The sequence below is a fragment of the Pleurodeles waltl genome, chromosome 5 (genome assembly GCF_031143425.1).
Source record: "Pleurodeles waltl isolate 20211129_DDA chromosome 5, aPleWal1.hap1.20221129, whole genome shotgun sequence".
Lineage (NCBI taxonomy): Eukaryota > Metazoa > Chordata > Amphibia > Caudata > Salamandridae > Pleurodeles > Pleurodeles waltl.
This window is the reverse complement of record NC_090444.1, coordinates 1,749,858,787-1,749,884,946: the sequence shown is the minus strand read 5'-3', so window position 1 is coordinate 1,749,884,946 and position 26,160 is coordinate 1,749,858,787. Positions and strand designations below refer to the sequence as shown.

General features: G+C 45.2%; 1 protein-coding gene across 1 annotated transcript in view; it reads left to right on the top strand.

Moving 5' to 3' along the window:
* The window catches only part of PKHD1 (PKHD1 ciliary IPT domain containing fibrocystin/polyductin), a 1,684,711-nt gene that overhangs the window by 258,834 nt on the left and 1,399,717 nt on the right, over positions 1–26,160 (top strand). Inside the window, exon 16 of the mRNA XM_069236642.1 lies at positions 12,775–13,050. Coding sequence (XP_069092743.1) covers positions 12,775–13,050 — 276 coding nt within the window. The remainder of the gene's footprint in view (positions 1–12,774; positions 13,051–26,160) is intronic.

Here is a 26,160-nt window from a genome sequence, read left to right as displayed (position 1 = left end):
TTTATGGTGCTGAAACATATTTGTAGAGAGAGAAGAGTAGTTGGTGATTAAAGTTATGAATCAGGTTTATTTATCTTGGATTTCCTCTTTTAAAATCTGAGCACATCAAGACATCCTAAAATGGTTAATGATATGATCAGGGGATGTTTTTAAGGGACTCTGGCAGGAAATTTCTTCAAATGTGATGTAGCTGTCCGTTGCTTGGTTTGATGCCTTGTTGATGTGCTTGTTGAGGTAGACCTTTTTAGCTCTTTTGGCGGCTTTGCTGCACCTCCTCCTTATTCTGTTACAACAAATTTACCAACTTTTGGCAACAATGAACAACCTCCACCCACAATATGTTTGGTTCTGGCATATTTAATTTAGATAAGCCACCTGTTACTTCCACCACTCCTTGTTGTATTTATTTTTAGAATTGTATTTTTTCATTCTGAATGTGGTCAGCAATTTAGGGCCAGATGTAGCAAAGGGTTTGCGAGTCGCAAACGGCGAAAAACGCCGTTTGCGAGGCGCAAAAGCCCCTCTGCTATGCAGAAATGCATTTTGCGAGTCGGATCCGACTCGCAAAATGCATTTCCGACTCGCAAATAGGAAGGGGTGTTCCCTTCCTATTTGCGACCTGCAATGCTATGCAATTTCATTTGCGACCGCAAAAGCGGTCGCAAATGAAATTGCAGTTACCATCCACTTGAAGTGGATGGTAACCCAGTCGCAAACGGGAAGGGGTCCCCATGGGACCCCTTCCCCTTTGTGAATGGAAACAAAAATAATTTTTCAGAGCAGGTAGTGGTCCTATGGACCACTGCCTGCTCTGAAAAATACCGAAACAAAAGGTTTCGTTTTTTTTTCTAAGTGCAGTTCGTTTTCCTTTAAGGAAAACGGGCTGCAGATAGAAAAAAAAAAACTGCTTTATTAAAAAGCAGTCACGGACATGGTGGTCTGCTGTCTCCAGCAGGCCACCATCACCGTGAGTGCCCATACTCGCAATGGGGTCGCAAACTGCAACCCACCTCATAAATATTTATGAGGTGGATCATTGCGACCCCATTGCGAGTTGCAGAAGGTGTCTGAGACACCTTTCTGCATAGCAAATTGCGACTTGCAATTTGCGAGTCGCACGGACTCGCAAATTGCAAGTCACAATTTGCTTCTTTCCTACATCTGGCCCTTAGTGTGTCTTGTGCGTTCCTTGTGCCTGCTTGTTAGAGTTTATTCCTTGTTTTTTATGCTGAGTTATTAGCTGGGATGATGTCTTAGTGTATAGTTGTACAGTCAGTACAGCAGATATAAAACAAAGGGGATATTAGTTAGTGGTCCTTCTATATCAATAGATCAGTGACACTATATTTTCAGTGTATTGACCACTTTTGTGCATGGGGTCTTTTGCTTCTTGCATGATGCCCAGAAAATTCATGTTTTCAATGTGGTAAGTTGCTGTAATATATGTATGATGTGTGGTCCCACAGTATGAAGCCTTGTATCATCATCCATTCTTTTCATATGATGATGTGAGCCAACTTCAAAGACAGCAGTGACAAGTGGTCTTTTTCTGCCTATCCCAGTATTCCATGGGAAAAATGAATTCCGAAAGAGTAAGCCACAACTTAGCGGGCACAAAAACATATCCAGAATGAGTTGAAATGAGACAGAACATGTGTAAATATATAATAGTGATAACGGGTCTCCTTACTGTGTCCAGATTCCCACCCCGATAACTTCATTAACTGGGTTCAACTCTGTCCACTCTGTTGAAGCCTTAAAGAAAATATCTCAAAACAAACACAAAAACCAGCCAATGTTGAAACTAAGCTAAATACTCAAACAAATACCTGCAGCAATATGTCCATTGTCTGAAAATGTAACCATTCTACTGTCATAGAATAATAAGTGACTTTTCTGGCAAGTGACTTTTCTGACAAGTGACTCCCTTTCTGACAGTATTTCACCCTGGTTATTAGTGATTCATTCTATAATGCCTTTCTAGATCTTGGCTCTAAACTTACAGGTTAGCCACTTACCACTCTTATAGCCACCCTTGTAGTATGGTAGCTAGAGTCACAATGGGGCGTATTCTGCTTCTACTACTTGTTGTTTGGCTTTTGGTTTGGTTTGTGTAAGATGACACCATGTTTTCCTGTTCCCTTTGTTGTCCCTCCAGATCCCTCATTTTTCTCTTCAGCTCTGATCTTTCATACCTTCTTTCTGCATTATTTTTGTGGCTATGGAGATCTGTTTTCCCTTCCTATGAATGACTTGAGGGCATCCTTGAGAGTTGCTACCTGTGACACGGACCCCTCATTTTCCCTCAGAAATATGGTTATTATCTTCCTGAGAGTTGTGATCATGTTGTTGTTTTTCATAAAATTGTCATTTAATCACCACATACAATGATGTGAAGGGGTGTGATAGTGATAGTAGGGTAATCTGAAAATGCCAACATCCCAATCTTTATGTGAATTGTCTTGTCAGTCTGTGTTGTGCCCAGCAAGTAATCGAGCCTTACGTATATTAGATGTGGAGTGAAATATGTTGTATCTATATGTAGGGCTTAGGGTTCTCAGACAGACCTGCGCCCCTCACCCATTCCAACCCATACTTTGGTAGAGGTCCCATCTTCCCCCTCCTCTGGGCAGAACAGTCCAGGGTGGAATCCATAACTACATTCAGATCCTCTCCTACCAGCACTTCAGAATTAGGTGAGGTCATAATTTGTGATAGGGCTTCCTTCAAGAATTTCTCTTGGTTATCATTAAGGGCATGGATAGTGCCTGCGTGGGTAGGTAATGTAATTCATATTGCTAACATATGTCCCAGACATCAGCATGCATGTGTGCTCATTACCTTCCTTTTGGATTTATAAGCAAGCAATATGGCCACCGCTCCTGGGCCCTCAGCCCTGAGGGTAGAAGTTGACTGGAAAAACAAAGGGGTCTGAAACTTTCCCAGTCCTGCTTCAAGAAATGAGTCTCCTGTAAGACACATGTTGCAGCCAAACTCTTTCAGCATACACAGAATAGACAGGCATTTAATGGGGGCATTAAATGCCCAGACATTAAGGCTTAAAATCTTCACCATCCGCAACTGCCTACATATTTTACTAGCTCTAAATGGACTACAGAAGATCTTCTTTGTGCTCCTACTAAGTGCCTGATTTTGACATGTAGGTGGTTAAGGCATCAATTGCAGTGCACTGATTCCCCTCTAACTAGAAAAACAACTATAACCAGTCCCAACCTCTCACCCCCACCTGGAGTTCCCAACAGCTGAAATCAGACTGACAGCCTAGTCCATCAGGTCAATGGCTCTCCAAGTGTGACCTTTAATAATTGCCCTTAGATACCTGCAGAGCTTTAGTCCATCTTCTGCAGCTTCACGCACTTACAGTGGTGCCATGCAGCAGCCATATAGTAATTTTTACCTGGGCGGGGACAAATATTGTAGCCATAGTCTTTTCCCCTTATTAGGCTTGTCAGCCCACGGGTTATGTTTCCCCAAACCTTTTGCCTTCTCCTGTTTTGCTGAATTTGTTTTTTGTTGGCCTTAACACTCTGTGTAATTTACCTCTGCTAACCAGTGTCAAACTGCTTATGCTTACTCCCTAAACCCGAAAACATGGTATTATTTGCTTACACCTGATTGGCGTATTTGGTTTACTAGTGAGACCCTAGTAAAGTGGTGTACAATATACCCAGGACTGGCGAATTAAAATCTACTACTGGTTCTGCAGCACCCAATGTGCCACCCACTCAAGTAGTCCCTTAAAACATGTCCCAAGCCTTACACTGCAGCCTGTGTTTTAAACTGCCAATTGGACTTGGCAACATAAACCACTTCCAGGCTTAAAACACCCCTTTTAATACATATGTCACCCTAAGGTAGGTTCTAAACAGCTCAAAGGGCATGGTGCATTGTATATAAAACATTGGAGATGTACTTTTAAGAATTACATGTCCTGGTAGTGATAGACATTAAAATTCATGTTTCTCTATTGTAAGGCCTACCTCTCCCATGGGATAACATTGGATTACCTTATTACATTTAATAAGTTGTTTGGGAGCCAGTAGAAATGTCATGTTTCATGTCCAAAGAACTGTATTAAAAATACTCTTTAACGGTAAAGTCAGATTTTAAATCACAATTCTGAAAATGCCACTTTTAGAAAGTTGGCATTTTCTTATCCTCACCATTTAGGGGCATATTTATACTCTGTTTGCAACATTTGTGCGTCATTTGATTTGACGCAAAAATGGCGCAAACTTAACACCATATTTATATTTTGACGCTAGACCCATCAATCGTCAAAATATTGGAGTTAAGGTCAGTTTTTGGATGCGTGAACCCACCTTGCGTCAATGAGATGCAAGGTAGGCGTTCCATTCCAAAAAATTACTCTAAGCCTGTAGCGCCATAATTACCCCCCAGATAAAAATGGCACTAAGCCTGCTTAGCGTCATTATTTAGCGCTGGGTTCAGACCAGGCGTTAGCGACCTGTGGACCCATTTCCATGGCTAAACACCATGGTATGGGTCCACAGGTGCCCTCCTCAAGCCCCAAGAAAACCCCTACCCCCATCAGAGGGACACCGCAGGATGGGGGACCACATCCCAGGTGAGTATTTTTTTTTTTTGCCATCGGAAGCCCTAACTTGGGGCCCTCTGCATGGCACAGGGTGTAATGGCAATGCCCAGAGGACATTTGTCCCCTGGGCTGGCCATTGGGGTGGTGGGCATGACTCCTGTCTTTCCTAAGACAGGAGTCATGTTTTGGTGGTTTTGCGCCAGGAAATGGCGCTGGTATGGTTAGAGCATTTTTTTGGCTCTAACCAGGCTAGTGTCATTTTCTAACGCACATTTCCCTCTTTTCCTACCGCCACCCTCACCCGGCTAGTATCTTCTTCCAAAATGCTAGCCCAAGTTTAGCACCATTCAATTAATATGGCGCCCGGCTGAAGTTGTTAAGTGACGTAAGCTGGTACTAAACTTTTTGGCGCAAAACTGTGTTTGTGCAGTTTTGCATCAAACTGCATAAATATGGGCGTTAGTGCCTAAAGCCTGTTTCCTGGGTCAAATGACAAGGTGTAGTTGGCAGTTGACCATTGTGCATTCACCCCAGGCAGCCACCTAATAGAGGCACTGGGTGTTGGCAGGATCCAATCTTAATGGGGACAGAACTGTGCCCAGCCCCACGTGCACTTCAAAAACAATGCCTGAGCTAACAAAAAAAACTTCACACTAGCCCATTGTGACTGCAGACTGCCTGGAACCAGGGCAAGTAGGCAGGAAATTCCACACACCTCTGTTGGGGGGAAACTCCAGAAACTTCTTCCACTTCAAAGATGGTGCAAGGTATACAATTAGGACCCTCAGACCCACTCTTCAGTTCACTTGTGGCCCTTCAGAAGGACCGTTAGAGGACTGCTGTGCAGCCTGTCGCCTAATGTGTACTTCAGAGGACTGCCCTTCTGCACCAAGAGGAGGGCTCTGCTGCCTGAAGCCTGCCTTGTGCCCTCAGAGGACTGCCCTTCAGCTTGACACCCGTTTTCCTGCTTGAACCGAAGACTTCCAGAGTGACTCGAAGGGTTAAAGTCTCAGGGACAGAAAAGGCTCCAACCATCTTGAACCCACACCTGGAACCAGCCTGAGTGAGCCCTGATCCTCCGAGTGCTGCCCCTTCAGCCATGGACCCTTGGAAGTGGTGTTAATAGTGCTTACATAGCCCAAATCCAAAACTTGGAAAATGTTTGGTCAAAAAGTGCTCTGAGAACAAAGAGACCTACCTGCTTGCTGATCCACCCAAGGTGCATTGCCAGTCAGCCTGACCTCGTGGCAGCTCCTTCTTTTTCACATCACCAAATCTGTCAGAGTCTCCTTGCCAAAGGTATCAGCCTTACAGAGCCCTCGTCAGCTGCAGCCTGCAGTTTTGTCTCACTAGTGGTTTACAGCTTCCATAAAAGAGACTAAGGGCCTGATTTATATCTTGGTGGATGAGTTACTCTTTTACAGAGGTGACGGATTTCCTGTCCACCACCATAGACATCCTATAGGATATAACGGGATTTATATTTTGGCAGACGGGATATCTGTCACCATTGGTAAGACTGAACGCATAAATCTTTGCAACAACTTCGTCCGGCGGCTCCCTGATGAGGATACCTCCCCCTGGGACATCCCCATCTGCCTTGCCTTGCTGCACTGTACCCTTTCTTTTCTTCAAAAATTCTTTTAAGTCTGAAGGTAGTGAAGACTGGGCACTGTCCGCTTTGCGTATCAGAAACACACTCTATTGTGGTTGGCCACAGCATTAAACTTTCCCCCAGTCTTGTGTGACTCGATGTCCGTAGTTGGCACTTTGATTATTTTAAAGCAGTATTTTTCACTTTCAGGTTTAAAAACTCCTAATTCCGGTTCTACTTATTGGATTTTTGTTGTTTTGGTGTGAAATAATTTAGTAAAATATACTCTAATTTTCTAAGTTGGTGTGGGAGTTTTCTTATGCTTTGTTTTCACATTATCACTGTTTAAGTGTTTCATAAATACTTTACACATTGCCTCTAAGTTAAGCCTGACTGCTACCAGAGGGTTAAGAATAGGTTCATTTAGTGACTTTTTGAGGTTCACTCTGACAAGCATTGTGGCTGGTGCTTGAGAAGGGCTCCCATCCCTTTGTATGGGGGAGGATGGCTGCAGACAGCTTCAGCCTTCTTCTACCAGTACGCCATGTTGTAGCTTTTAGAGACATCTTCATCCAAGGAAGTGATTTCCTGGTATAGTCTGCCAAATAAATCCTCCATAACGGCACCAGTGAGAGGGGCCTCTACTGGGCCCTGTGGAAGTCGTTGTGGAAAAGATTCTCTACTTTAGTTCTCCTCCATTCATTGGCCATTAAGGGCCTTTTGTTTTCTGAAGGCCGCTTTGATACCATGCCCTTTATATTTGACTCCTTTTTTGTGCTTGTGGGATACCATGGCACACTCTGTTGCCCTGGTGTTTGCTGTAGCTGTTACAGAGATGGCGTTTTTGAGATGTATCTTAGGTCAAAGAGGCCGGAATTATGCTGCATGAAGTTAGTGTGGAACTCCACACCAGAACTCCAGGTGGTGGTAAGTGACCCCAGTCTTGGTTCCTCCTCCCAGCCATAGTTGGCTATGGCCTGGTATCCACTTACGGGGCTCAGTTTAGTTCACTGGGACTCCTTTTTTGTCTTTGATGTGTACATCTGCCAACCACTCAGGTCCTCAGGATGTCACATAACCTACTAGGTGCTATATTTTAGTTGTGATCAAGATGGCTTCTGTGAGACATGGCAGAGGCATAGCAGAAGCAGACATCCCAATTACATGCATACAGTGCTATGTTTCAGCTACCCCTGGGTGTCAGCATGGGTGTGAAGGTAAGGTTCAGACTATGTCAGCCTTTAACCAACATGTTCTTGTTACAATCAGGGCTTGTTTCCACTTATAATTATCCTCATGCACTTCTGGTGCTCATCCTGCCAGCAGTATGTGTCTCTGCCAAAGAGGCTCTCACTTAAAGCAGACACTGAATCCACATACTATGCTCTTTTCACTTAGCGAGAATGATTCTGCTCAGTTTTGTCAAGTAACGCTAAATGCTCATCGTGCCTGCAGAGGATGATTCGGCTTGTGTAGTCCTGTTACAGAGCTGACTTCAATCGGAAGCCATGCCGCCCCTCTCCCTGCAACTGTGCATGTGTCTGTGCTGGACAAACCCACCTTCAGGCGGCAGTGACATGCTTGGTATATCCCAGGGGTAAGATTTTGCTTATTGCGGCTTGCAGTCAGTCTTCAGCTGGGTGCGACTTCCCCGCAAGCGCTTCTTCCTCCTTCGGTCTTTGGGTCTCTGGCCAGTGCAGTCCTTTTCTCACTGTCCCTGGCAATGATTTCACTTTATTCCCTGAGGACGATCCAACCATCAGAGCCGTTCCTCAGACGGGATGGATGTTGCTCTCTGGATGTTCATGTTGTGTGTGGGTTTAGATGGGCACCATTGCCCTTGCAGGGTGGCCTCCCTCCTTACATCTCCACCAAAACTCACCTTCTGGGCATTTCACAGGTCGGTTGCCAGCCCTCTGTGATGTCCACTGTAAAGTCACTGTGCTGGGCCCCTGTCATTATCAGATTCTGAGCGGAGACCAACGATTTGTAAAGGCCGAGCACAAAGCTGTGGAAACGAGGTCTCACTCCACCACCATCTTTGTCCTTACCTTTGTTTTGTATTGCAGCTGTTGCTTTGGTTTCTGATTAGGAAGAATCTCACTTCCTTGTGGGAAGTCATCTTTCCCTGAAATAGTTGCCGACAGCTTGGTCTTCCACCCATAGCTGCAGCACTGCAAGTTTCAATATTAGTGGTCGGTCCAAGCCCAACCATTTTGGAGAATGCTAGCTGTACACACCTGTATATTTTCAACTATCACTAGCATCTCCCATGAAAGTGAACGGAGAATGGCAGCTGACATCCCTAAGGGGGAGGACTGATGAAATGTTTGTTTGAGGGACTTTCCAAGTGTTTTCTGGTCATTTCATGGAGTAGAAGCCAAGGGGGAATGTTGTCAAGACAGTCCAAGCCCATGGTTATACACTGGCTCTGAATCAGGCCACTCATCCTGAATGACAGACAAGGTGTGTGGAGGACAGAGAACTAGCAGGTCTGTAAATGCAAAGTAAATTTGAAAAAGGTTGTAGCCTAGTGGCTTGTGAATTTGGCAAAACATTATGCATAGTGGACTAAACCAACTCTTTGTAATGTTGCTTTTGGTACTTCTGGTTAGCAAGTGATGGGCCAGCCCACATATGTACTAGAAGTCTTCTCTATGTGAAATAATGTAGCTTGAATGACATTCCCTTTAAGTGCTTCTTAGACCTGACAACCTGGGGTGGTAGCCCCCAAAAGGTTTGCCCCACCCCTCCTGTTTCACTGAACTTGTTTTTGGTGGCTTTGAAGACTGTGAGCATTTTACTACTGCTAACAAGTGCTAGAATTATAAAGCTCTCTCCTTTAAAAAGGTAAAGTCGGATTTTAAGTCACAAATCTGAAAAATGACACTTTTAGAGAGTTGGCATTTTCTTGTCCTAACCATTTAGTGCCTGCAGTCTGTATCATGAGTCACATGACTAGGTGCAGTTGGCAGTTTGCCTTTGTGTATTCCTCCCAGACAGTATCTAAATAGAGGGTGTGGTTTTGGGCAGAATTGGCCATCCTGACTTAATGTCAAGCAGAGCGGTCACCTACACCAAGTGCTTAGTTTGTGATGGCAAGAGTGCAGTTGTCCAAAGCACTGCTCAGAAACCGGTAGCCGTGCAATTAAAGTTGGCGTGCATAATACCAAGGCTGGTAGATTGTATCCCAACACAAGACACTCTCTGTCCTTTTTCTCACTCTTGCTGGATTCCACTTTTTCCCATTGTGACAGTTTTTGCTGTCTTTGTCTTCCTCCAGCTTTTTGATCTGTTTTTTCCCCATGTTGCTTGCTGTCAATACCTCATATGGAGAAGTAAATACTGATGCCCCAAAATAAGTTCTGATGCCACCACAGCTCAATCTAAGCACTGCCTACCACACTTGTGCTTCAAAGACACTGGCCCAGCAGACTCACAAAGAACTTCACACTAGCCTCGTGTGCCCCCAGACAGACTTTGACCAAGGCAGGGAGCAGGAAATTTCAGACACCTCTGTAGGGGGAAAACTCTGGATCCTTCTCCCACTTCAAAGGGGGCACCAGGTATACAAATGGGACCCTCAGACACACTCCTGGACCTGTGGATAATTTAGAAGAAGGAATGCCCTGCCTCCAGTAGACTACCCACTTGTGAGGCCTGTTCGGCTGTCTGAGGAGAAAGACTTGGCCTACATCATTTGTCCCAGGCCGAAGTAACTCCAAAAGTCAGCTGACTGACCTCCTGTTTTGAGCTACAGGGACATAATACTCTCCAGAGAACTCTCTGCAGCTGCCTAGCTGATCTGCTGCAACTGGACCTGCTTGAGCCCCCTGTTGGCCTCCCCTGGAGTGAGGTCCTGTTCCCTACCAGGTGCTTTCCAGGTCCTGTACCCTTGGTGTAGCATCAGTTGAAGTCCTTCTTGAAGAAAAGGAAAAATCCTGAAGTTTTGGGCTGTTCCAGACTGCGAATGAACCCTTTTGGGCCAAGATCTTGCTGTCCCGTGCTAACCACCAACTCAAAGGTCCAGTGAACTTGACTCTATATGCTACAGTGACCGCCAATGATGACTGGTAACACAAAGTATGCACCTCGCGCTGCAGCGTCAATAGCCCTCGGTGACCGCCAAGGTAAATCGCCAGTCACCACCGTACTCGACGCCTGACAGGATGTTTGGGCTACAGTGATGACTTTCCACGATACCCGGCCAGCTCCTCACACTAGAGCGATGACCATCCGCGACGCTTTCCCTGCTCCTCACCGCCTCTTCCCCTGAACTGAACTCTTTGCGCTGGACTTTAAAAGGTATCTTTTTTTATAGGACTAATCTGGTCCCTGTATCTGGCCTGCACTCCATCGTGCTCGGCATACCCATTCACTTTCACCCAGTCTCACATGACCAGATAGTGGCAAGTGACTCTTTGTGCTTTTAGGCGCTATACCGTAAATCTTTACAATTGCACCTCCATGATTCTACCGATTGGAGTTATGTCATTTTCGTGTCAAATAATTGATCACATTTTACTCTGTGTTTCAAAATTGGTGCGGGATTTTTCTTGTGTGGTGTTTCAAATGTATTACTGTCTGAGTGCTGCCTAAACATTTTAAACATTGCCTCTAAGTTGAACCTGACTGCTTCTCTGCCAAGCTACCAGAGGCTTAAGCACAGGTTAATTTAGTGACTGTTTGTGGTTCACCCTGACACGGTGTGTGGCTGTTGCTTGGGAAGGGCTTGGGAAGGGCTCACCTCCTCCTTTACAGAGGAGTTCACAGGATAACATGGGGCAGCACCTATTTACAGTCCCTCTTTTTTCCTCTGACAGACTAGAAGAGATATTCCTTCCACTGATCCAGCAATTATTTGCTGTGTAGTACATTAGAGAGTAACTTAGTGTCCTCCTTCTCTTCCTCGTCTGTCACAAGAAACATCACCATTTCAGGTCTAGCCTAGAAGGATTTAAAACAGGTTACTTATATGACCATGTGTGGTTCTATTGAAGTTTTAAATGAACATGGTGTTTCACCTCACTGTTTTGAAATCCCCAATTTACTTCTTCTGAAACCATCTGCGTTTCACAGATTCAGCACCCAGACATTCTGTTCAGGAATCCATTGTTGGCATTTATATCACAGTATTTGATCAGCTGTTAAATGGCCTTAATATTTGTATGGGTTTTTCATTAGCCGGATTTGAGCTTGTTTTGAGGCCCAAGACAAACTAACATGTGTGGGTTGCCTGAGAATATTCTCCTACCCTTCGCTACAAGTCTCAATGGGCCTCTAACATGTTTCAAGTGACACCTCCCTGAAGGAAAAAAAGATTGTTTTGAATCCAGTATTACCTCTTCTTACTTTGAGAGCCTAGGTACATATCCCAACAAAACCATTGTTTTCTGGGGATGGATACCAGAATCGAGACAGCTAGTGTTTTTCAGGGTGATTTAGCCAGAAGCCTCTTCTTCCCTGGTGAAGGACCTTCTGCTGTACTTAGAAACTGCCACCAAACGGGTGCCTTCAGCAAAGTCACTGTCACCAATGAAACCATGGACACTTTGCAGGGCAGTCGGCCCCATTCAATACTCCCACCTGGCAATGTGTTGTGTTTTTCAAAAACAAACTCCAGAAGCATGAGTTTGTTATTGAAAAGCACAGGAATAATGGCCCTTACACTTTAAGTTTTTACACAGTGCATGGGATAATGTCTCTTTTCTCCTGACCTCTAGGCTTTCCCTGTTGGTCTTTAAAAGGAACAAGTGCCATAAATAGGACGGGTGTTTTGACATACATTGACTGACGGACTATTGGCAGATGAGCCGTGAGGTAAAGGTTTCCATCGGTAGAGCTAGGCTCTCCAATTGAAAATGTAATGCTCTGCAATTCAAAATCTAATGCTTCCCCCTATCCTAATCCTCACATTTGGGGAACTGGGAATACTCCACTTTCGGCAGATACGCCAAATATGCCAAACACTAAATTATCTCCTTATATTAAAATACCTAGCAGCTTATTTAGAGTTTGACAGAGCTGGGGAATTCTGATCCTTGAGTTTCCGCTGGCGGATCCTCAGCCTGCTTGGACATTGGAAAACCTTGACCTGGCAGCCCATCAGCACCATGGCCTCTAGGGAGGATAATAATAGTTATCAAATTTCTGCTGACCTAGCGGATTGGTAGCCATCCCCTATACCTTTAAGGGAGCACATTTATTTGAAAAATAATTCAATCTCCAACCGATCAGAGTTAAGCCGTTTGTAAAATACTGAGACAGTTAATTTTAAACGTTTTTAAATGAAAGTTTCAAACTGTACGTTTTCTAACAAAGAGCTTAGACTTTTTAAGCTAGAATGAGCCACAATGTCAAAAGTCCACATGTGGAATCTTGAATGTCAAATTAGTAGGTATTAATAGTAGTTGCATGCAAAGTACCTTTGTTACATAACCAGTCTACTGTTTTGTTGTGTAAATTATTCAGTAATGGAGATATGTATGGTATCTTCCCAAAGTGACCCTGTCTATGCAAGGATTCAGAATGGTCAGATTGGACCCAAAGACCCGATAGAAGTTGTATGTTTCTCATTTTAAACATTTGCTTCTGGCTTCAGGTGAGGATTGCCTCCATTCCTGCTGGTATTTCCAGCTGGTCTGACCACTGGGAGAATAACTGGAACGTGAGCTGGCAGCAGAAATCTGAAAAGTTTGAGCTTATGGGTGGCAGAAAGTATTATATGGAAGCATGGCATTATGGAACAATGCCATCAAAGGGCATGAAAGTTGGCGTTCAGATTCACAACACTTGGCTTAACCCAGCAGTGGTAAACACCTATCATAGAGAGAAGATTGAGGTTGAAGTCCGAGCAGTACGCCTTCCAGAGATACAGGTCAGTATTAGATGTTGTTTTGTGACTCACTTTTTGAAAGCATCGAACTGATCATGGATTGTATGCTACTACTTCTAGTTAAAGCGGTGACAATGCCTCGATCTTGTCTTGATTTTCTTTTTGAAACCTGATTATTGATTTACTTACAGATGGAAAGAATTAAATCATGAAATCCACAACTTCTCTATTCATTACAGTTAGCTGAAGCTTCTCTGTAGTTATGGTTCAATCTCATTTTACTGTGGAAGAGTTCTGGTTGACACAAAGCACAATCTGCATAAAACCAGAGTTGTCCACCTAAGTTCATCCTGCTCAGTGTGGAGGGGCCAAAATGTGCATTTTCAATTCAAACTCCCACATGGCTTTTTTGGCTGAAGGAATGGTAAAATACACTGGGCAAATCTTTACCAATCGGGGCCATAAGCCAGGCATACCTTGCTGCCTTTTCATTGCTAATGTCACTTATTCCAGCTTTAGGAGTTGAAGATTATTTTGAGCAGATAGGTATCTTGGGTCAACAGACCCACACCTCGGCCTGCTGTCCCCCGTGTCAAATGTTTCTTTACGGGGCGTGTTTGTGAAATAATGCAGTAGAATAACTTACGGTAGTCCATAGAGTTAAAGGAACCAGCTGTTTGGGCCCACAAAACCCAAATTTGGGAAAGCAGAACTATACATTTATAAACTAAATTAATAAGGTAGCCATTGCACAAATCTGAAACGCATAACCACAGCAAATTGTCCTCCTCAAAATCAGGAGTGAAACATATGTCCCAGTTGGTTTCAAGCACAAATCCCCTGTCTTTAAGTTGGCCATACTACGTTATTACTTATGGCATTATGGCATTAACATCACAGATGAGGGAATCTTATGGGCAATTAGTCAAACGTTGCAGACCAAAAGTTTTTTGACTTATAACACAACACACTCCTTCAATGTATTTGAGAACAATTGAATTGGGTGTACCACTGCTGCTAAAATAATGATCAATAACTGATAAGACATTCAAGTGAGCTAATGTCTCTTCTTTGTCTTCTATGATCTGTATGTAATAATTTATTTTTGGGTTTGAACTCTTAAGTGCACATGCTTGCCTTCCCCCCTTCTGTGGTCAATTAAAGTAGTATCATTGGGAGATGGAACAATGGACATGTTAAACTCAAATTGAAGACACTGAAACTAGTAATATTCAACCAAATGTATTTTGTTGCTATGTATGTTGCTGTCTTCTCTTCTCCTACATCTATAATCAATTCTATTCTTTACTTCTGACTAGGAGGGTACAATAATATAGTGAGACATCTTCCTCTTGCCTGGCAAAAACAGAGTAATTTATAGTTCATCTAAAATAGCTAGAGAAATAGTTCATGATGAATTGAAAGTCTACATGCTTACATTTATAAGAATTGTTCAATCTCTGCCCGTCAAAGTTCTCTTTACTCGTATCAATTATACTAAGACACCAAATGATGGGGTGGGGTGGATTAGAGTGGAGTGGATTGTTTGGAGTGGGGTGGATTGGATTGGAGTGACCTGGATTTGAGTAGGGTGGATTGGACATGAGTGAGGTAGACTGGACTGAAGTGGATTGGATCGGAGTGGGGAGGATTGGAGTGGGGTGGATTGGAGTGGGGTGACGTGGATTGAATGGAGTGGGGTGGATTGCATTGGGGTGGATTGGATTAGTGTGGGATGGATTCAATTGGTGTGGGTTGGATTTAGGTGGTTTGGAGTGGGGTGAATTGGGGTGGTGTGGGCAGGAGTGGTGTGGATTAAGGTGGAATGTATTGAACTCAAGTGGGGTGGGTTAATGGTGAATGGGATTGGGGTGGAATGAATTGGAGTGTATTGCATTCGATTGGAGTTGGGTGGACTGAACTGGGGTGGTGTGGATTGGATTGGGGTGGATAGGGTAGGGTGGGATGGATTAGAGTTGAATGGCAGTGTAGATTGGAGTAGAGTGGAGTAGGGTGGACTAGATTACAGTGGGGTGGATTGGGATGGAGTTGGGTGGACTGAACGGGGTGGATTGGAGTGGGTGTGTTCGATTGGATTGGGCTGTAGTAGGTTTGATTAGACTGGATTAGAATGCATTAGGTTGGGTGGATAGGATTGGAGTGGGGTAAATTGGATTGAGTAGAGTGATTTGGATTGGAGTTGGGTGGACAGGAATGGAGTGAGTAGGACTAGATTGAGTGGTGTGTATTGGACTGGGGAGGGTGGATTGGATTGGGGTGGATTGGACTGGAGTGGGATGAGTTGGACTGGAGTGGGGTGGATTTAATCGTTGTGGAGTGCGGTGGATTGAATTGGTGTGGAGTTTGGTGAATTGGAATGGAGTGGGGTAGATTAAGGTGGTGTGAGGTGGATTGGATTGAAGTGGAGAGGATTAAGGTAAACTGGATTGGACTGGAGTGAATTAAAGTTGGATTGGATGGACTGGGATGGACTGGAGTGAGGAGGTGGATTGGAGTGGGGTGGATGCACTTAGATTGGATTTAGGTGGGTTAGGTTGGAGTCAGGTGGGTTGGATTAGAGTGGGGTGGGTTGTATTGTAATGGGGTGGATTGGAGTGAGGTGGGTTGGGTTGGGTTGGACTGGAGTGGGGTGAGGTGGATTGGAGTGGGGTGGGTTAGACTGTAGTGGGGTTGGTTGGACTGGAGTGGGTTGGATTGTGGTGAATTGGAGTGGGATAGTTTGGAATGGAGATGGGTAGTTTGGATTGGGGTGGATTGGTTTGTCAAGGGGTAGATTGTGGTGGATTGTAATGGGTGAATTGGGATGGAGTAGGGTGAATTGGGAAGGAGTGTGGTGGATTGGGGTGAGCTGGACTGGATTGGAGTGGAGTGGTCTGGAGTGGGACGGACTGAAGTGGGACAGGGGAAACAGCCTTTTCCATGCCAGCCAAACCATGCGCTGCAGTTACAACATGACCGTTGAAACGAATGCATCTTTACCACGCATTCCTTTACAATGCCTGCCGTTACAACGCATGCCATAGGGAAAACGGTGTTAGGCTTTAAAGTCCAGTGCTTTCTCTACGGTTGCACAGACTGGAGTTAGAATAGTAAATGTTGCCACTCCAAAGTCCAGTGCTTTCCATAAGGTATGTTGTTGGTTGATATGTGTGAAAAAAGGAATGTGTGGTAAAGACGCATTTGCTTTAAAGACTAAAAGTAACGGCATGCGTGGTAAAGGCATGCATTGTTCCGACATACAACCATGGGACAGATTGTCTTGGATTGGAGCGGGGCAGATTCTTATAGATTCGAGTGGGGCAAATTCTTTTGGAGTGGAGTGGGGAAGATTCTTTTGGAGTGGAGTGGGGAAGGTTCTTTTGGATTTCAGTGGGACAGGTTGTTTTGGATTGGAGTGGGGCTGATTGTTTTGGATTAGAGTGGTGCAGATTGTTTTGCATTGGAGTGGGACAGATTGTTTTGGATTAGAGTGGTGCAGATTGTTTTGGTTAGCAGTGGGGCAGATTGAAGTGGGGTAGATTGTTTTGGATTGGAGTGGGGCAGATTGTTTTGGATTGGTGTGGGGCAGACTGGAATAGGGAGATTATTATGGATTGGAGTGGGGCAGACTGTTTTGCATTGGAGTGGGGCAGGTTGTTTTGGATTAGAGTGAGAAGATTGTTTTGGATTGGAGTGGGGCAGACTGGAGTGAGGCAGATTGTTTTGGATTGGAGTGGGGCAGACCAGAATGGGGTGGATCAGAGTGTGGCAGATTAGAGTTGGGTGGAGTGGGTTGGGTGGGGTGAGGTGGACTGGATTGGAGCGGGCGGATTGAGTTGTAGTGGAGCGGATTGTTTTGGATTGGAGTGGGGCAGATCAGTGTGGGTCAGATTGGAGTGGGCAGATTGTTTTGGATTGGAGTGGGGCAAATTGGTTTGGATCGGAGTGGGCAGGTTGGAGTGGGACAGATTGCTGTGGATTGGCATGGGGCAGAATGTTTTAGATAGGGGTGGGGCAGATTCTTGTGGCTAGGAAAGGAGCAGATTGTTTAGGATTGCTGTATTAGAGTGGGGCAAATTGTTTTGGCTTGAAGTGGGGCAGATTGGAGTGGGTTGGGAGGACTGGAGTGTAGTGGATTAGGATGGATTGAGGTGGATTGGTTTGGAGTGTGGTGGATTGGACTGGAGGGTGGCTGATTGGAGTGAGGCAGACTGTTTTGGAGTGGGGCAGATGGTTTTGGATTGGAGTGGTGCAGACTTGAATGGGGTGCGCTGGGAGTATTGTAGTGTAGCGGATTGGGATGGAGTGAAGTGGATTAGATTGGAGTGTGACAGATTTGACTGGAGTGAGGCTGATTACAGTGGGCAGATTGTTTTGGATTGAGTGGCATAGATTGGAGTGGGGCAGATTCTTTTGGATTGTTCTGGAGCAGATCATTTTGGATTGGAGTGGGGGAGGTAGTTTTGGATTGGGGTGGGGCAGATAGTTTTAGATCGGAGTGGGGCAAATTGTTTTGGATTGTATTGGGACAGATTGTTTTGGATTGAAGTGTAGCAGATTGTTTTGGATTGGAGTGGGGCAGATTGTTTGGATTTGCAGTAGGACAGATTGGAGTGGGGTAGATTGTTTTGAATTAGAGTAGGGCAAATTGGAGTGGGGAAGATTGCTTGGGATTGGAGTGGGGCAGCTTGATTTAGATTGGAGTGGGGCAGATTGTTTTGGTTAGCATTGGGGCAGATTAGAGTGTGGTATATTGTTTTGGATTGCAGTGGGGCAGACTTGAATGGGGAGAATAATATTTATTGGAGTGGGGTATGTTGTGTTGAATTGGAATGAGGCAGATTCTTTTGCAGTGGAGTGGGGAAAATTGGTTTGAAGTGGAGTGAACAGATTGTTTTGGATTGGAGTGGGGGAGACTGGAGTAGGGCAAATTGTTTTGGTTTGGAGTGGGGCAGATCAGAGTGTGGCAGATTGGTTGAGTGCGTTGGTTCGGGGTAAGGTGGAGTGGATTGGAGTGCGGTGGATTGGATTGGCGTGGGGCGGATTGGATGGAACTGGGGCAGATTGCATTGGATTGGAGTGGGGCAGATTGGAGTGGGACTAATTGTTTTGGATTGGAATGGGGCAGATTGTTTTGGATTGGGTTGGGGCAGATTGTTTTGGATTGTAGAGGGGTAAATTGTTTTTGCTGTATTAGAGCGGCAGTGGGTTGGGAGAATTGGAGTCTAGTAAACTGGAGTAGAGTGAGTTAAATTAGATTGTTTTGGATTGGAGTGGTGCACATTGGAGTGGGGGTTGGGAGGATTGGAGTGTAGTGGATTGAGATGGAGTGAGGTGGATTGGAGTGAGGCAGATTGGACTGGAGTGGGGCTGATTGGAGTAGGGCCGATTGTTTTGAAGTGATGCAGATTTGTTTGGATTGCAGTGAGAAAAATTTAAAAGGGGCACATTGTTTTGGATTGTAATGGGGCAGATTGTTTTGGATTGGAGTGGTTTAGATTGGAATGGGGCAGATTGTTTTGGATTGGAGAGGGGCGGATTCTTTTGTATTGGAGTGGGGCAGATCATTTTGGATTGGTTTGGGTCAGATTGTTTTGTATTGGAGTGAGGCAGATTGTTTAATATTGGAGTGGGGCAGGTTGTTTTGGATTGGAGTGGCACAGATTGTTTTCAATTGGAGTGAGGCAGAGTGTTTTGGATTGGAGTAGAACAGATTGGGGTGGGACAGATTGTTTTGGATTGGAGTGGTGCAGATTGTTTTGAATTGGGTTGGGGCAGGGTGGAGTGGGCAGATAATTTCAGACTGGAGTGGCGCAGGTTGTTTTGGATTAGAGTGGGGCAGATGGTTTTGGATTGGAGTGGTGCAGACTTGAATGGGGTGGGCTGGGAGTATTGTAGTGTAGCGGATTAGGGTGGAGTGAGGTGGATTAGATTGGAGTGTGACAGATTTGACTGGAGTGAGGCTGATTATAGTGGGGCAGATAGTTTTGGATTGAGTGGCATAGATTGGAGTGGGGCAGATTCTTTTGGATTGTTCTGGAGCAGATAATTTTGGATTGGAGTGGGGGAGGTAGTTTTAGATTGGGGTGGGGCAGATTGTTTTAGATCGGAGTGGGGCAAATTGTTTTGAATTGTATTGGGACAGATTGTTTTGGATTGAAGTGTAGCAGATTGTTTTGGATTGGAGTGGGCAGATTGTTAGGATTTGCAGTAGGACAGATTGGAGTGGGGTAGATTGTTTTGGATTAGAGTAGGGCAAATTGGAGTGGGGAAGATTGCCTGGGTTTGGAGTGGGGCAGCTTGATTTGGATTGGAGTGGGGCAGATTGTTTTGGTTAGCATTGGGGCAGATTACAGTGTGGTAGATTGTTTTGGATTGCAGTGGGGCAGACTTGAATGGGGAGAATAATATTTATTGGAGTGGGGTATGTTGTGTTGAATTGAAATGAGGCAGATTGTTTTGCAGTGGAGTGGGGAAAATTGGTTTGAAGCGGAGTGAACAGATTGTTTTGGATTGGAGTGGGGGAGATTGGAGTATGGCAAATTGTTTTGGTTTGGAGTGGGGCAGATCAGAGTGTGGCAGATTGGTTGAGTGGGTTGGTTCGGGGTGAGGTGGAGTGGATTGGAGTGCGGTGGATTGGATTGGAGTGGGGCGGATTGGATGGGATTGGGGCAGATTGCATTGGATTGGAGTGGGGCAGATTGGAGTGGGACTAATAGTTTTGGATTGGTGTGGGGCAGGCTGGAGTGGGGAACATTGTTTTGGATTGGCATGGGGCAGATTGTTTTGGATTGGGTTAGGGCAGATTGTTGAGGATTGGAGAGGGGCAAATTGTTCTTGCTGTATTAGAGCAGGAGTGGGTTGGGAGAATTGGAGTCTAGTAAACTGGAGTAGAGTGAGTTAAATTAGATTGTTTTGGATTGGAGTGGTGCACATTGGAGTGGGGGTTGGGAGGATTGGAGTGTAGTGGATTGAGATGGAGTGAGGTGGATTGGATTGGAGTGAGGCAGATTGGACTGGAGTGGGGCTGATTGGAGTAGGGCCAATTGTTTTGAAGTGATGCAGGTTTGTTTGGATTGCAGTGAGAAAAATTTAAAAGGGGCACATTGTTTTGGATTGTAATGGGGCAGATTGTATTGGATTGGAGTGGTTTAGATTGAAATGGGGCAGATTGTTTTGGATTGGAGAGGGGCGGATTCTTTTGTATTGGAGTGGGGCAGATCATTTTGGATTGGTGTGGGTCAGATTGTTTTGTATTGGAGTGAGGCAGATTGTTTAATATTGGAGTGGGGCAGGTTGTTTTGGATTGGAGTGGCATAGATTGGAGTGGGGCAGATTCTTTTGGATTGTTCTGGAGCAGATCATTTTGGATTGGAGTGGGGGAGGTAGTTTTGGATTGGGGTGGGGCAGATAGTTTTAGATCGGAGTGGGGCAAATTGTTTTGGATTGTATTGGGACAGATTGTTTTGGATTGAAGTGTAGCAGATTGTTTTGGATTGGAGTGGGGCAGATTGTTTGGATTTGCAGTAGGACAGATTGGAGTGGGGTAGATTGTTTTGAATTAGAGTAGGGCAAATTGGAGTGGGGAAGATTGCTTGGGATTGGAGTGGGGCAGCTTGATTTAGATTGGAGTGGGGCAGATTGTTTTGGTTAGCATTGGGGCAGATTAGAGTGTGGTATATTGTTTTGGATTGCAGTGGGGCAGACTTGAATGGGGAGAATAATATTTATTGGAGTGGGGTATGTTGTGTTGAATTGGAATGAGGCAGATTCTTTTGCAGTGGAGTGGGGAAAATTGGTTTGAAGTGGAGTGAACAGATTGTTTTGGATTGGAGTGGGGGAGACTGGAGTAGGGCAAATTGTTTTGGTTTGGAGTGGGGCAGATCAGAGTGTGGCAGATTGGTTGAGTGCGTTGGTTCGGGGTAAGGTGGAGTGGATTGGAGTGCGGTGGATTGGATTGGCGTGGGGCGGATTGGATGGAACTGGGGCAGATTGCATTGGATTGGAGTGGGGCAGATTGGAGTGGGACTAATTGTTTTGGATTGGAATGGGGCAGATTGTTTTGGATTGGGTTGGGGCAGATTGTTTTGGATTGTAGAGGGGTAAATTGTTTTTGCTGTATTAGAGCGGCAGTGGGTTGGGAGAATTGGAGTCTAGTAAACTGGAGTAGAGTGAGTTAAATTAGATTGTTTTGGATTGGAGTGGTGCACATTGGAGTGGGGGTTGGGAGGATTGGAGTGTAGTGGATTGAGATGGAGTGAGGTGGATTGGAGTGAGGCAGATTGGACTGGAGTGGGGCTGATTGGAGTAGGGCCGATTGTTTTGAAGTGATGCAGATTTGTTTGGATTGCAGTGAGAAAAATTTAAAAGGGGCACATTGTTTTGGATTGTAATGGGGCAGATTGTTTTGGATTGGAGTGGTTTAGATTGGAATGGGGCAGATTGTTTTGGATTGGAGAGGGGCGGATTCTTTTGTATTGGAGTGGGGCAGATCATTTTGGATTGGTTTGGGTCAGATTGTTTTGTATTGGAGTGAGGCAGATTGTTTAATATTGGAGTGGGGCAGGTTGTTTTGGATTGGAGTGGCACAGATTGTTTTCAATTGGAGTGAGGCAGAGTGTTTTGGATTGGAGTAGAACAGATTGGGGTGGGACAGATTGTTTTGGATTGGAGTGGTGCAGATTGTTTTGAATTGGGTTGGGGCAGGGTGGAGTGGGCAGATAATTTCAGACTGGAGTGGCGCAGGTTGTTTTGGATTAGAGTGGGGCAGATGGTTTTGGATTGGAGTGGTGCAGACTTGAATGGGGTGGGCTGGGAGTATTGTAGTGTAGCGGATTAGGGTGGAGTGAGGTGGATTAGATTGGAGTGTGACAGATTTGACTGGAGTGAGGCTGATTATAGTGGGGCAGATAGTTTTGGATTGAGTGGCATAGATTGGAGTGGGGCAGATTCTTTTGGATTGTTCTGGAGCAGATAATTTTGGATTGGAGTGGGGGAGGTAGTTTTAGATTGGGGTGGGGCAGATTGTTTTAGATCGGAGTGGGGCAAATTGTTTTGAATTGTATTGGGACAGATTGTTTTGGATTGAAGTGTAGCAGATTGTTTTGGATTGGAGTGGGCAGATTGTTAGGATTTGCAGTAGGACAGATTGGAGTGGGGTAGATTGTTTTGGATTAGAGTAGGGCAAATTGGAGTGGGGAAGATTGCCTGGGTTTGGAGTGGGGCAGCTTGATTTGGATTGGAGTGGGGCAGATTGTTTTGGTTAGCATTGGGGCAGATTACAGTGTGGTAGATTGTTTTGGATTGCAGTGGGGCAGACTTGAATGGGGAGAATAATATTTATTGGAGTGGGGTATGTTGTGTTGAATTGAAATGAGGCAGATTGTTTTGCAGTGGAGTGGGGAAAATTGGTTTGAAGCGGAGTGAACAGATTGTTTTGGATTGGAGTGGGGGAGATTGGAGTATGGCAAATTGTTTTGGTTTGGAGTGGGGCAGATCAGAGTGTGGCAGATTGGTTGAGTGGGTTGGTTCGGGGTGAGGTGGAGTGGATTGGAGTGCGGTGAATTGGATTGGAGTGGGGCGGATTGGATGGGATTGGGGCAGATTGCATTGGATTGGAGTGGGGCAGATTGGAGTGGGACTAATAGTTTTGGATTGGTGTGGGGCAGGCTGGAGTGGGGAACATTGTTTTGGATTGGCATGGGGCAGATTGTTTTGGATTGGGTTAGGGCAGATTGTTGAGGATTGGAGAGGGGCAAATTGTTCTTGCTGTATTAGAGCAGGAGTGGGTTGGGAGAATTGGAGTCTAGTAAACTGGAGTAGAGTGAGTTAAATTAGATTGTTTTGGATTGGAGTGGTGCACATTGGAGTGGGGGTTGGGAGGATTGGAGTGTAGTGGATTGAGATGGAGTGAGGTGGATTGGATTGGAGTGAGGCAGATTGGACTGGAGTGGGGCTGATTGGAGTAGGGCCAATTGTTTTGAAGTGATGCAGGTTTGTTTGGATTGCAGTGAGAAAAATTTAAAAGGGGCACATTGTTTTGGATTGTAATGGGGCAGATTGTATTGGATTGGAGTGGTTTAGATTGAAATGGGGCAGATTGTTTTGGATTGGAGAGGGGCGGATTCTTTTGTATTGGAGTGGGGCAGATCATTTTGGATTGGTGTGGGTCAGATTGTTTTGTATTGGAGTGAGGCAGATTGTTTAATATTGGAGTGGGGCAGGTTGTTTTGGATTGGAGTGGCACAGATTGTTTTCAATTGGAGTGAGGCAGATTGTTTTGGATTGGAGTAGAACAGATTGGGGTGGGACAGATTGTTTTGGATTGCAGTGGTGCAGATTGTTTTGAATTGGGTTGGGGCAGGGTGGAGTGGGCAGATAATTTCAGATTGGAGTGGCGCAGGTTGTTTTGGATTAGAGTGGGGCAGATGGTTTTGGATTGGAGTGGTGCAGACTTGAATGGGGTGGGCTGGGAGTATTGTAGTGTAGCGGATTGGGATGGAGTGAGGTGGATTAGATTGGAGTGTGACAGATTTGACTGGAGTGAGGCTGATTAGAGTGGGGCAGATTGTTTTGGATTGAGTGGCATAGATTGGAGTGGGGCAGATTCTTTTGGATTGTTCTGGAGCAGATAATTTTGGATTGGAGTGGGGGAGGTAGTTTTGGATTGGGGTGGGGCAGATTGTTTTAGATCGGAGTGGGGCAAATTGTTTTGTATTGTATTGGGACAGATTGTTTTGGATTGAAGTGTAGCAGATTGTTTTGGATTGGAGTGGGGCAGATTGTTTGGATTTGCAGTAGGACAGATTGGAGTGGGGTAGATTGTTTTGGATTAGAGTAGGGCAAATTGGAGTGGGGAAGATTGCTTGGGATTGGAGTGGGGCAGCTTGATTTGGATTGGAGTGGGGCAGATTGTTTTGGTTAGCATTGGGGCAGATTAGAGTGTGGTAGATTGTTTTGGATTGCAGTGGGGCAGACTTGAATGGGGAGAATAATATTTATTGGAGTGGGGTATGTTGTGTTGAATTGGAATGAGGCAGATTGTTTTGCAGTGGAGTGGGGAAAATTGGTTTGAAGTGGAGTGAACAGATTGTTTTGGATTGGAGTCGGGGAGACTGGAGTAGGGCAAATTGTTTTGGTTTGGAGTGGGGCAGATCAGAGTGTGGCAGATTGGTTGAGTGGGTTGGTTCGGGGTGAGGTGGAGTGGATTAGAGTGCGGTGGATTTGATTGGAGTGGGGCGGATTGGATGGGATTGGGGCAGATTGCATTGGATTGGAGTGGGGCAGATTGGAGTGGGACTAATTGTTTTGGATTGGTGTGGGGCAGGCTGGAGTGGGGAAAATTGTTTTGGATTGGCATGGGGCAGATTGTTTTGGATTGGGTTGGGGCAGATTGTTGAGGATTGGAGAGGGGCAAATTGTTCTTGCTGTATTAGAGCGGGAGTGGGTTGGGAGAATTGGAGTCTAGTAAACTGGAGTAGAGTGAGTTAAATTAGATTGTTTTGGATTGGAGTGGTGCACATTAGAGTGGGGGTTGGGAGGATTGGAGTTTAGTGGATTGAGATGGAGTGAGGTGGATTGGATTGGAGTGAGGCAGATTGGACTGGAGTGGGGCTGATTGGAGTAGGGCCAATTGTTTTGAAGTGATGCAGATTTGTTTGGATTGCAGTGAGAAAAATTTAAAAGGGGCACATTGTTTTGGATTGTAATGGGGCAGATTGTATTGGATTGGAGTGGTTTAGATTGAAATGGGGCAGATTGTTTTGGATTGGAGAGGGGCGGATTCTTTTGTATTGGAGTGGGGCTGATCATTTTGGATTGGTGTGGGTCAGATTGTTTTGTATTGGAGTGAGGCAGATTGTTCAATATTGGAGTGGGGCAGGTTGTTTTGGATTGGAGTGGCACAGATTGGTTTCAATTGGAGTGAGGCAGATTGTTTTGGATTGGAGTAGAACAGATTGGGGTGGGACAGATTGTTTTGGATTGGAGTGGTGCAGATTGTTTTGAATTGGGTTGGGGCAGGGTGGAGTAGGCAGATAATTTCAGATTGGAGTGGCGCAGGTTGTTTTGGATTAGAGTGGGGCAGATGGTTTTGGATTGGAGTGGTGCAGACTTGAATGGGGTGGGCTGGGAGAATTGTAGTGTAGCGGATTGGGATGGAGTGAGGTGGATTAGACTGGAGTGTGACAGATTTGACTGGAGTGAGGCTGATTAGAGTGGGGCAGATTGTTTTGGATTGAGTGGTATAGATTGGAGTGGGGCAGATTCTTTTGGATTGTTCTGGAGCAGATAATTTTGGATTGGAGTGGGGGAGGTAGTTTTGGATTGGGGTGGGGCAGATTGTTTTAGATCGGAGTGGGGCAAATTGTTTGGATTGTATTGGGACAGATTGTTTTGGATTGAAGTGTATTAGATTGTTTTGGATTGGAGTGGGGCAGATTGTTTGGATTTGCAGTAGGACAGATTGGAGTGGGGTAGATTGTTTTGGATTAGAGTAGGGCAAATTGGAGTGGGGAAGATTGCTTGGGATTGGAGTGGGGCTGTTTGATTTGGATTGGAGTGGGGCAGATTGTTTTGGTTAGAATTGGGGTAGATTAGAATGTGGTAGATTGTTTTGGATTGCAGTGGGGCAGACTTGAATGGGGAGAATAATATTTATTGGAGTGGGGTATGTTGTGTTGAATTGGAATGAGGCAGATTGTTTTGCAGTGGAGTGGGGAAAATTGGTTTGAAGTGGAAAGAACAGATTGTTTTGGATTGGAGTCCGGGAGACTGGAGTAGGGCAAATTGTTTTGGTTTGGAGTGGGGCAGATCAGAGTGTGGCAGATTGGTTGAGTGGGTTGGTTCAGGGTGAGGTGGAGTGGATTGGAGTGCGGTGGATTGGATTGGAGTGGGCGGATTGGATGGGATTGGGGCAGATTGCATTGGATTGGAGTGGGGCAGATTGGAGTGGGACTAATTGTTTTGGATTGGTGTGGGGCAGGCTGGAGTGGGGAAAATTGTTTTGGATTGGCATGGGGCAGATTGTTTTGGATTGGGTTGGGGCAGATTGTTGAGGATTGGAGAGGGGCAAATTGTTCTTGCTGTATTAGAGCAGGAGTGGTTTGGGAGAATTGGAGTCTAGTAAACTGGAGTAGAGTGAGTTAAATTAGA